We start from the raw sequence: 12,751 nt of genomic DNA, 5'->3' as shown, positions 1-12,751 counted from the left end.
TTTTGTGCTGCAGCTGTGCAGTGAAATATTTTATACACTCTTTAGCCTCGCGACGAAAATTATTGCGTCATTCAAATACGGGACATTTAGAAAAGGACCGTTCACCCAAAAATGTAAATCTGGTAAGAAAGTTGGGATCCAAAAAACCTAAAACAAAACAAAAACACCAAACCATTTTTTTTTTTTTTTTTTTAGAATATCTTCTTTTATGTTCTGCAGAAAAAAAGTCATTTAAGTTTGGAACCGTCTGTAAAGACAAGAGTGATCCATAATCTCTTTAATTAAATTCCAATACTAGGGGGCGCTATAGGCTAACCTAATAGTGCAAGTTTAAGTTATTTTTCGTATTTGAATAACGCAATAGTTTGTAAATTATTTTTCTGACTACCAGCTAGACTCTGGTTGCAGTAGAAAAGAAGAGAGTCTCATGTAATTTTGTCACTCATAGATATTTTGATATAGCAATATTTATTGTCACTGAAAGATTCCTACAGACCTGCACATTAAAAGGTAGTTGCATGAGAAAAATACATTCAATTATCACCAAGGAAAAATCATCTTTTGTATTACAGAACAAACAATATTTCAGTGTGCAACACAACAAATTTACTTAAATGTAAAATGCATTCTCAGATATTTCTGTACATATAAAAACAAAACATTCAACATAACAGGATATTTTAATATGCATACAATACATGAGTTACAGTACATGCCTAATGTCATATAGTCATATTTCCCAGACTAATATTGACAGTTTCTCAGATCATTGGAAGAATTTTGGAAATTTCATCTTAACAACAACTGCTACAACATATATTGAAAAAGAGAGAGAACAGGGATATTCCCAAATGTGAAATATGGACCTAGTGTTGTGAACAGATGCCTTTGGCATCTCACAGCAACAGAGGCAGAATTTTTAATAAAAGGAATCTTTTGAACATAGAACTACTAGAACTACTTGTAATCATAATCTAATTAAATAAATAATAAAAATTTTTTGATCATCTCAGAGAGAAAAAAAAAAAAACACTTTGATGTATTTCCTCATTAAGATCTAATTTTCATATTTATTTCCATATTCTATATATTTCTATATAGACTTTAGAGTGAAGTATGCAAGGAAGAGGTGTCCTTTTCACTACACAAACAATGGCAACGCAAACGCGTGGTGCAGCCATCCTGCCCTCAACATAGCTGATCTGAGATCATACAGTTGATGGGTCATTAAAAGCCATTTAACCATTCAGCATGCCATGTTACATCCAAACGATCACGAGTGATTATGTTTGACCCTTTGAATTAATTCAAATTCTTTATCAGTTAACGTTTAATGCTCAGATATGCAGAGGGCAAAATCTCTGGACACGAGACCCAAAGATTTTATCTTATTTACCAGCATGTTCCTTCCCCAGATGAAGGTATTGACACACTAAATGAAGAAAAAAAAACTGTCCTGGTGTAAATAGCTCCACAGGAATTTATTGTTTCTGTTCAAAATCTTGTTCATGCTTAATATTTATGTGAATGGAGGGTGTTTCAATGTAATTCTATATGACTGCCTTTTTTATATCATTGTTTTTTTTTAGTTTTTTTTTTTTTATGACAACCTACATTCAACATGGATGACAAAGATTTTGATGCACCAATTACAGCTGTAATATCTATGACTATCTTTTATTGCAGTTAACTCAAGATAAATTAATTGGGAATTAATTAATCTCCCATTTTAATTTAATAAATTCAAAGATTTAAAGAACATAACGGCTGGTTGCATAATACCAACTATATTTCAGGCACAAACAAACACATTAGATCTATGCCACCTTAAGTTTACACTGAAATTCAGCCAGAACTGCTTTGGTTATGTCAGAAGATGTCTTTACTTCAGTGAATGTACTTTTAAAAAATGTACTCTAATCAAAATGTACATTTCTGTAACTCAGAACATGGTAACTGAAGGAACGTACTCTTCATTAAGGTCACATGATAAATGACAGAAATTTCCCCCTTCTCTTTTTCATCTATTTTTCTTTGTTTTTTGTTTTTATTTTTGTTTTTTTTAAATATCATTTATAAAAGTTAACTTACAAGGCATTTCAGGAGCCTGGGAAAAATATACACCATAATGATAAATCCTACAAATATGCTTGAGATACGTTTGAGATTACATTCAGACTTCAGAGGGAAGAGGCGATTGATCTGGTCTGCAGTTGCAGCTTCAGTCCAGCAGATAGCAGCATGTCTATGTCTCATGATGTGTGTCAGGCTGTGATAGAGAACACAGTCGAACCCAAAATTTGATAACTTTCCTGATTCGGATCAGCTCTTTTTTCTTTAACATTGTTGCGGTGAGGTTGTGATTGGAAGAAATTTGCCCCAACACAAGAATACTTGTTGACATGCTGACCATTCGTGAAATCAGATAAAAGTCTGTACATCATACAGTTAACAATGTTGAGTTAACAATACAATATTATATGCAATGTTCAATACTTAGCTTCTTTTTTTTTTTTGAGAAATGTTTTTATACAGTGATTAGTCAAGCAGAATGTTGGTTTACCAGTTTAAAGGTGACAGTCAAATACACCCTGTTCAGCTGCCTCAACATCCTCTTCTGTGATGACTGAAGACAAAAGAATTAACAGAAATAGACAGAGTTTAGTAAACAGCTAATCTAAGATTGAAAGCTTCCGCCATGGAATAAAATTTAAAAAAAAAAGTAATTGCGACTTTTTTTTTTTTTTTTTTGCGACTGAGGAAAAAAGTCAGAATTGTGAGTTATAAACTTGGAATTGCAAGAAAAATTATCAGAATTGCGAGATGTAAACTTGCAATCGCGAGAAAATATGTCAGAATTGTGCGATTAAAAAGTCGCAATAATCTTTTTTATTTTTAAGCTTTAAAGGGTTAGTTCACCCAAAAATAAAAAATAATGTCATTAATTACTCATCCTCATGCCGTTCCACACCTGTAAGGCCTTCGGAACACAAATTAAGATATTTTTGTTGAAATCCGATGGCTCAGTGAGGCCTGCATAGCCAGCAATGACATTTCCTCTCTCAAGATCCATTAATGTACTAAAAACATATTTAAATCAGTTCATGTGAGTACAGTGGTTCAATATTAATATTATAAAGTGACGAGAATATTTTTGGTGCGCCAAAAAAACAAAATAACGACTTATATAGTGATGGCCGATTTCAAAACACTGCTTCCTGAAGCTTAGGAGCGTTATGAATCTTTTGTGTTGAATCATGATTCGGATCGCGTGTCAAATCGCCAAACTGCTGAAATCACGTGACTTTGGCGCTCTGAACAGCTGATTCGACACAAAAGATTCATAACGCTCTAAAGCTTCATGAAGTAGTTTTTTTGTTTTTGTTGGCGCACCAAAAATATTCTCGTCACTTTATAATATTAATATTGAACCACTGTACTCACATGAAGTGATTTAAATATGTTTTTAGTTCATTAATGGATCTTGAGAGAGGAAATGTCATTGCTGGCTATGCAGGCCTCACTGAGCCATCGGATTTCAACAAAAATATCTTAATTCGCGTTCCGAAGATGAACAAAGGTCTTACGGGTCTGGAACGACATGAGGGTGAGTAATAAATTACATTATTTTCATTTTTGGGTGAACTAACCTTTAAGCTTCCATATCTAAGTTCTGCAATTATGTGCAGTGTGTATGAGAATATGTGTACCTGTGTTCTGCAGGTTTGATTGAGCATTACTGGGCAGAGGAAAGCTGTAGGATCTGGACTGTAATGATGGTGGTGTCTCATGACTGATGCTCTTCGTTCTTTTACGGCATTCAACTGTCAGACGTCCATGACATGCTTTGTGACAGTTCACCCCACAAACTGAGAGAGAGACAGAGAGAGAGAGAGAGAGAGAGAGAGAGAGTGTTAGTATTCAGGTTGGTGGACAAAGGTGAAAAGAAAAGCCCGTGTTAAAAAGAAGTGTGCATAATTGTAATGAATGTGCACTTGTAGTGTATTTCAAAGTATAATTAAAAAAATGACTTGCAGATAATATTAATGAAATAAAAGGCTACTTAAGAGAGAAAAGTATACTTTCATGTTTCTTAACACAATTAAGTGCACTTTGGTTGTTTTAATAATCTTTGGTAACGCTTTATTTTACAGTGTCCTTGTTACATGTAGTTGCTATAGTAATACCTATACATTATGAATAATTACATGCATCTAACCCTAATCTAATCCTAACCCTAAGTACATGTAGTTAATTAATTTTACTCAGTACTTAAATGTATAATTACACTGTAACAAGAATACCTTAAAATAAAGTGTTACCTAATCGGTAACACTTTATTTCACAGTGTCATTGTTACAAGTTACATGTAGTCACTGTAGTAATAACTATAAATTACACATAATTACATGCAATTAACCTTAAACCAAACCCTTATCCTAACCCTATAGTAAGTACATGTAGATAATTATTATTACTCAGTACTTAAATGTATAATTACACCATAACACGGACATCTTAAAATAAAGTGTAAGGGTAACACTTTACAATAAGGTTCATTTGTTAACATTAGTTAATGTATTAATTAACATGAACTAACCATGAGCAATACATTTGTTACTGTATTTGTTAATCTTTGTTAACGTTAGTTAATAAAAATACAGCTGTTTATAGTTTGTTCATGTTACTTCACAGTTAACTAATGCTAAAAAAAAATACAACTTGATTTTAATAATGTATTAGTAAATGTTGAAATTAACATTAACAAAGATTAATAAATGCTGTAGAAGTGCAGTTCATTATTAGTTCACGTTAACTAATGTAGTTAACTAATGTTAACTAATGAAACCTTATTGTAACCAAAGTGATTATGAAATTACGATAACACTTTATTATAGTGTCATTGTTACACATGTTACTTTTAGTTATTTACTGTAGTAATAACCATTAATTATGCATAATTACATGCAATTAACCCTAAACCAAACCCTCATCCTATACATGTAGTTAATTATTATTACTCAGTACTTAAATGTATAATTGCACTGTAACACGGACACCTTAAAATAAAGTGTAACTGAAATTACTTATGAAGATGTACTTAAGTTCTACTTAGGTCGTTAAAAAAGCACTTTAATTTTAAACTAATTGCATTTAATACAAATTTAAACAATAACACATTTTCATTTAATTGCAGTTAACATGCAATTAAGTGTCCAAAAACATTACATTCAGTTTGCACATAAGTATATTCTTTTAAATATTCTGTTATTTCTAAGTTTTCTTTTTAAAAGTATGCCTAAGTGTACTTCTTTTTCACAAGAGAGCTGATAACCAAAACACAGGGAGAAAAACTGTGAGACAATAAAGGATCTGAGGAGAGGAGAAGAAAAATAAAGGCTTTTTTTTTACACGCTCAACTGATCTCTAAAACACTACTAGCGTGACAAAAGATGTATGAAAACAAAAGTAAAAAAGAGAAGTACCTTTTCATTCCTTTTTAGATCCTTTCAATTTCACACATGTCTCCTTTCTCTCACTTAAATGTCAACGCTAGCTATTTTGGCCATGTTGCAGGTTTCTCTTATTACTCACACAAACAGTACAGGCCTCCTTAAAATACTTACAGACTGAGACAATGGCCATATGAATCTAAGACACAAATGTTTTTTTTCTCTTTATTGGAGGACTTTTTAAACTAAAAGAGTACTAAAAGTAGTAGCCACAATTCAGAATTTAAGTATACAAAATTGTTTGGCAATGTTAATTTACAGCATTTTAGAAATAAACTACACTTCTCAATAACCATTACATTTTTCACAATTTAAAATATTTATATTTATATATAATATAAATTATATAAATATTTGTACATTATAGAATAGGGACAGGGATTTTTTTAAGCTAGAATAGATGGAAAAACACCATAAATGTATCATAAAAGTTCATATGATTTTGTGCTATAATCTTATATGTCTTGCAATAGCATTTTGTGAGAAATAAACTGAAATTTTGGTCATAATTTATTAGCTTTATATCTCTCCTTGCACGTTCATTAGAGTTCATGAGAGAAGCGATCTCTGTTTAGTATTTTGAGTCAGATATTTTCAATTAATCATCAGATACAGTCCACGAAACTAGTCTGAATGATTTGTTCACTGAATCGGTTTTTGAATTCAATTCACTGACTCACTGAGTTAACAGCCTAAATTTAAATCTGTTTCTCATCCAAAGCTATCATATGACTTCAGAAGTAGTATGGGCTGCTTTTATGATAAATCTATAGTGCTTTTGCATCCTTTATGAAGTTGGAAAGCTCCAGTCCTGTAATGGACTCTGCACAATCGCTTCCGCATTTAGACTCACCGGCCACCCCAACAATCAATGCAGCACATTGTATGGAAATCATGAGAAAATTAAGCACAAAATTAAATATTGGGGAAGTGTTACACGAAAGCACAGAGTCCATTGCATTGATAAGAGCAGCTGTCTATATTCTTCAAATCTCTCTCCTATTGACCTTGTCTGAATGGGTGAATTGGTAAAGGAATTGGTAATGTTTTCAGACATGTCAAAAACGCACACATACAGCTCTCTCTTACCTTTGCATTTGTATCCTTGTTTATAAAAGCCCCATATCTTAAAAAGAGGGATATACATATTAAAGTTATTTTTGAAGAAAAAAAGAGATGCAGAAAGGATGTTGAAAATAGTACAGAGAAGAGAAAAGGGAGAGACTAAGATCAAGAGAGAAAGAGAATCACAGCAGGAAAACAATAGATGAAAGGGAAAGCCCAAACATCACAAACACACAACATCAGAGGCCACACACACACACACACACGCACACACACACACACACACACACACACACACACACACACACACACACACAGGTAGATCTGAAAGTACCACATACACACAATGGAAGGGACTGGGGTACAGCATTCAATACACAGCTACACACCACACCATGCTATAAATAAACCAACAGATCAAAGCCAAATGCGCTCAGATAGAGCTAATTTCTAAAACTGACCATCTTAGAAAAGACACTGGCTATAATTAAAGTGCCCCTATTATGCTATTATATATAAGTTCCTAATTTTGTTTTGGACGTCTCCTACAATAGGTTTACATGCATCCAAGGTTTTTGCCATTGATTTTCTCATTTACATTGCAGCATCACCTAATCTAAAATAGATCAAGGATTCAGTCTCTCTAAACCCCTCCTTTCTGAGAACCTCCTCTGCTCTGATTGGTCAGAAGGCCCAGTCTGTTGTGATTAGTCTACTGCTTACAATGCATGTCGAAAATGAAGCACCTATTACCATATCTGAATTTCAGTTCCAGAGGCTTCCTCAGCGCTTGACACACAGTGATAAGAACAGCAACAATGGTGTCGGTTTACTTTATCAATTCCAGTCCAAGTTCTTATCTTTTGGGAGTGCATGCAATTTGGATTTGCTTTCGCAGCACAGAAAACAGTGTCTTCTCAACATGCCGACAACGCGAACTAAACTCTTCCAGGCCTCAGCTACAACTACAGTGTTTGAGGGCGTGTCAAAGTAGATGTTGTTCGAGACAGCCAATAGAGTACCTCAGGGACGACGTGTTTTTTGTAGGCAAAACCCGGAAGCGAGTTAGCATTTTAGGACTTCCGGTTCCATCGCCCTAAAGTCAATGGGTTTTTTGAATGGGTTTTTGCTAAATCGCCTGAAATAAGGTCTGTGGTTAACAAAGCCTCTAAACATTTTCAAGTTTTGATCTATGACATAAAACACACCAGTTATAACTTTATTGTGTCTAAAAAACGGCGGTTGCTAACAAATTGCTAAAAGGGGCTGCTTCCTTTGGCGGGGACTTTAGACGTCATCATGACAAACAGGACATTTGGACAGCATTTCTCATGAAAAAGTGGATAAGTATTCATACACAGCGCAGATCATAATCAGCGAGAATTTTTTTAGATAAAGTTGTTTTTTAAATCAAGTTTGAGGAAGCTTGGTGGTGGTGACGTTGATCCGCGACCATGGTGCGCTGTAGTCCGTTTATAGCCTACTGTTAGCGCTTTATATTTGACGACTTTCTTTAGGCTTCAAAATGTATAAATGTTGTGTTAACTTGTAAAGATTATCTTGATAGACAAAACGTGTAAGTGTCATAACACTTTGTTAAACACAGAGTTTATTTTTTGCGATTTTCCAAAAGTCTATGGGAAAAATGCATTGGCTTTCGATCGAGGGAACCCATGCGTCGCTAACTTCCGGGTTGGCCTACAAAAACACGTCATCCCTGAGGTACTCTATGAAGACCATAGGCATTAGGGAAATTTGTTACAAACCTACATAAGTTTGCGCAGGAAGTAAGACTGAAATTACTGATGACCTCAGGCAGTTCAGAATTGGTTCTTTCTTTTGATAATATCTGAAAAAGCATAATAGGGGCACTTAAAATCATGACTCTATTTCTATATAATTGCATGAGCATCTGATACTCACAAAGCCGGTGCAGTGTTCGCAGAAGGTGGGTTTCACGTATGTGGTCTCTATAAAGGTGTGTATGAAGCCCATCTTACAATTGAGCAAAGAACTGGCCTTCATAAAATAATCTATCATCTCCTCCCTGCTGATCTTTCCATCCCTGATAGAAGGAGACAAACACAACATGAAATGAGAGAGATACACTCAGAAACAGCCTACAAGATCCAAACAGTGCGGAGTAAAAGGGTGCTTCATGAACATCACAGGGGAAGAGGCCCAAAAACTCAGCATCTTGTGCATGACACGGCATTCTAAAACTGTGGCGCTCAAGTTAAAAGAAGTTCAACTTTTAAAAAAGTGTCTTTAGACCTTGCACATTCTACTGACCTGCTTTTCGCGTTTTAACAGCAAAAACGCGTTCAGTGTGAACTGGCCCTAACAGCGCTCGTCAACAGTGTAGATTACCAATCAAATCAAAGAAGGCGGGCATTACTGTTTAAGGATTAGTTCACTTTGAAATGAAAATTAGCCCAACCTTTACTCACCCAAGCCATCCTGGGTGTATATGACTTTCTTGTTTCTGACGAAGACAGTCGGAGAAATATTAATAAATATCCCGATGCATCCGAGCTTTATAATGGCAGTGATAGGGTTCAATGAGTATGAGCTGAAGAAAGTGCTTCTTGCATCCACATCGATCCATCATAAACGTGTACTCCACACGGCTCCGGAGTGTTAATAAAGGCCTTCTGAAGCGAAGCGAAGCATATTATGGATATTTTTGAAGTCGAATATCGAGCTTCCGCCAGACCGCCTTCCGTATTCAATGTACGCAGAAAGCGTAAACTTCTTGCAGTTCACAAAGCTTACGCTACGTCATACGCCTTCCCTATTAAACTTACGGAAAACGTGTAACTGACGCGACGCCAGTTTACACTTTCTTCGTAACTTGTACCAAGCTATTAGATTTATCTGCTGAGCCTGCTGAATTTTGTTCATGCTGTGAATCATATTTTGTGAATACATTTATATTATGGTGTGCAAAAGACAGTGCTCTTGTTTGGCATTGATACACTCACTGATTTTTATCGAGTTCTCCAAACTTGCTGAGATATGGAAAATTATTCCTGATGCACTCAAACTCTTCACGTGAGATGAAGCCATCACCGTTTGAGTCAAAATTCTTGAACACAGACTATGAAAAGAAAATAGAAACACAGTTTTATTAAACATCTCTAATAATACATCTTACACAATGGAGGGATTTGTAAATGAACATATTGAGCCTGTTTAGCATTTATACTGTTATATAAACCTGCACTAAGCCCCGCCTTAAAATCATTACTGACAAACCATACATTGGCAACTAAAAGATAAAAAACACAATGTGCAAAGGGAGGATAGAGGGGCTTTTTTCTTTCTTTTCCAAAACCTTAAAATTATTTTAAAAAGTGCATGCTTAAACTTAAACCACCTTCTTTTCCACAAGAACAGGAATAATCAATAAGGTCTTGATGTCATTTAATATTAATGCATCGATTCTGGTCACAGTAGTGGCGAAAGAAACTGAGTTCACTGTACCATAGTGAGTATTCCTTAGTAATATTTGCCTTAGAAAGTACCCTGAAACCAGTAGCAGTTTTGTTCAGATAAACCATTATCACTTTTAATTAGGGCTGTCAATCTGGTATGATTAATTTTGGAAATGATAGTATGTTAAAACATAATACACTTATCCACGTCCCCTGACCAATATGTAAATTCCAATAATTGTGATTTTCACAATTAAAATGACAGCAATTTAAAGATTTTTTATTTAGTTTTTGAAAAATGCTGTTTTTTTATAATTAGGATACCACATTTACCATACTATGTATAACGTTAAATGTACAATAATCATACGTAACAGGAAAAAGAAAACAGAAAGCTGGTTTGTTTTTGTGTCTTACCAAATTCTGACACACAGTTCTGATTTTGAGGTGTGTTTTCGGTAACACTTTACAATAAGGTTAATTACTTAACATTAGTTAACTACATTAGTTAACATGAACTAATAATGAACTGCACTTACACAGCATTTATTAATCTTTGTTAATGTTAATTTCAACATTTACTAATACATTATTAAAATCTTGTTAACATTAGTAAATGCTCTGTGAACTAACATGAACAAACAATGAACAACCGTATTTTCATTAACTAACGCTAACTAAGGTTAGTAAATACAGTAACAATTGTATATCTCATGGTTAGTTCATGTTAGTTAATACATTAACTAATGTTTAACTAATGAACCTTATTGTAAAGTGTTACCGTGTTTTTTTTTTGTTTGTTTTTTTGCTTGCTCAAAAACAGAAAACTAAAGACATGTTTTTCAAAGATGAACTACTTGACATCTTAAAAATGCAATGCTCATGTCGTGAGATGCTAAAAAAACAGCAAGAAACAATGCAATGGCCAAAGTCTTCAATATGTTTGGGTACATAGACCAATAATTCCAAAATATTGTAGAAAGAATACAAGAACGCAAATGTCCTCTGAACAAAATCCACATCTGAGATTGAAAACTCAATTGCAAAATTAATTGCTAGATGATATGGACACTTTTTGTAATGTTAATTGCAAGAAGATCTATTAAATGGTTTAATCTGCCATGTTATTCGGTTCAATCATGTAATTATTAATTAATTTTTAATTAGTTGACATCCTGTAATTCAAAAAAATTCCTATTAAATTGTGCTTAATTCTCTTTAGTTGACTCTCAAAAGTATTTGACTAGATTTTTAACCTTTCCATCATGCATTTTTAACCCAATTTGGACAATTACTAGATAAAACTGCACAATTAATCAAGCTGTTGACTGGGTTTGGAGCAATAGATTAGAGGGGCGGGGCTTAGTACAGGCTCAACAGAAGTGATTCAGGCCTGGTTTTACAGACAGGGCTTAGATTAAGGCAGGATGAGGCCTTAGTTCAGTTGGGATATTTAGGTAGCTTTTTTAAATGTGCCTTAGGAAGAAAAAAAAAAGAAAAAAAAGCATTACTGGTGTACATTTTGAGACAAAACAATGCTTTCAGTTAAGACAGCTCAAACATGCATTTTAGTCTGGGACTAGGGTTAAGCCTTGTCTGTGAAACCGGGGGTTAATGTGTTGAACATAAATGTGCGTCAAAACAAATTAGAAACATAAGAATGTTTCTCTTACATCCACCATCTTCTCGATATGTTTGCTGATAATAACAGGATTAGCTTTAGGCTTCACTGATGCTGCCCATTCATCAATCATTGACAGCTGTTTAGGAGCTGGACTGGAGGAAGGTGTTGAGTTCTGATCCAGCAAGCAAAAAGCAAAGTTACAAGTGTGCATTTATCTTTACATTTCATTTATGAGATTAAATCTAATCTTGTGAGTTTACTTATTTTACTGTAAATAATAAATTTTTTCATAACCACACATCAGCATTCAAGTGAATGCATTGACCTGTTTATTGCTGGGAAAAAAAAAAAAAAAAAAGCATAACATTAATCAAATCTAACAGGCTGGAAACTGACCGCAGGTTTTGCAGCTCTGGGTTCTCTCTGTAATGAGAGCTGATAAATCTCCTCTTCTGTGTGGTACTGATCCAGTGACACCTATACATAAAACACAACCAAAATCTGTCTCAGGATTCAATGAGCTGAAAATGATGAATATAACTTTCGGGGGAAGATTAGACAAAATTATTTCTTATATTTCTCAGAAAGTAATCCTGAACCTGATAGATTGCTGTCTACTAAATGTCTCTGCTCTGTTCTGCAATTTGTGTGTGTGTGTTTATCAGATTTTTTTTTTTTTTTTTTTTTTTTTACAGAAAAACAGTCAGTAATAATCAGCTAAAATTAAAGCAAAGTTTAAAGAGTCATCAAACACTTTCATACTGTATGCATGTTTCCTCTCTCTAGTACATGTAGTTTCTGAAATGGTTGAAATATAGGATTTTGATCAGCCATGAATTTTCATGGTACATTCACCCCATACAGAAATTACTGTAATTATTTAGAAGATTCTATTTAGAGCTGTTCACGTTCTGGCGACTTTAAAAAAAAATGTTTCTATGGCAACGCTCATAAAAATTCTGGCAAACTGCAAAAAAGTATTCTTGAAAACGCATTCCATGTTTTGTATGGATGGACGGGTGGAACAGATTTTGGAATATACAATTTGTGCATGGCAACAGTTGTTTTTGAATATTGAGCATGCACAGCATATTGTGTTGTATATAAAACAT

The 12,751-nt window shown here is 34.1% G+C and overlaps 1 protein-coding gene across 3 annotated transcripts in view; it reads right to left on the bottom strand.

The window, feature by feature from the left end:
• Nucleotides 1-449: 449 nt before the first annotated feature.
• The window catches only part of LOC127515925 (RAS guanyl-releasing protein 2), a 46,889-nt gene continuing 34,587 nt past the window's right edge, over nucleotides 450-12,751 (bottom strand). Inside the window, exons 10-17 of one of the 3 annotated variants that reach the window (XM_051900100.1) lie at nucleotides 12,036-12,116; nucleotides 11,689-11,811; nucleotides 9,563-9,678; nucleotides 8,502-8,643; nucleotides 6,603-6,639; nucleotides 3,711-3,869; nucleotides 2,564-2,626; nucleotides 450-2,433 (exon numbers count right to left, since the gene is read on the bottom strand). In XM_051900100.1, the coding sequence (XP_051756060.1) occupies nucleotides 2,568-2,626; nucleotides 3,711-3,869; nucleotides 6,603-6,639; nucleotides 8,502-8,643; nucleotides 9,563-9,678; nucleotides 11,689-11,811; nucleotides 12,036-12,116 (717 nt within the window). In that variant the 3' untranslated portion in view covers nucleotides 450-2,433; nucleotides 2,564-2,567. Of the gene's footprint in view, nucleotides 2,627-3,710; nucleotides 3,870-6,602; nucleotides 6,640-8,501; nucleotides 8,644-9,562; nucleotides 9,679-11,688; nucleotides 11,812-12,035; nucleotides 12,117-12,751 lie in introns of all 3 variants that reach the window. The other 2 variants (XM_051900099.1, XM_051900098.1) reach the window with 2 other exon arrangements.

This window comes from Ctenopharyngodon idella, chromosome 7 (genome assembly GCF_019924925.1).
Source record: "Ctenopharyngodon idella isolate HZGC_01 chromosome 7, HZGC01, whole genome shotgun sequence".
In the NCBI taxonomy this organism is placed as follows: domain Eukaryota; kingdom Metazoa; phylum Chordata; class Actinopteri; order Cypriniformes; family Xenocyprididae; genus Ctenopharyngodon; species Ctenopharyngodon idella.
This window is presented reverse-complemented; position numbering and strand designations above follow the sequence as displayed.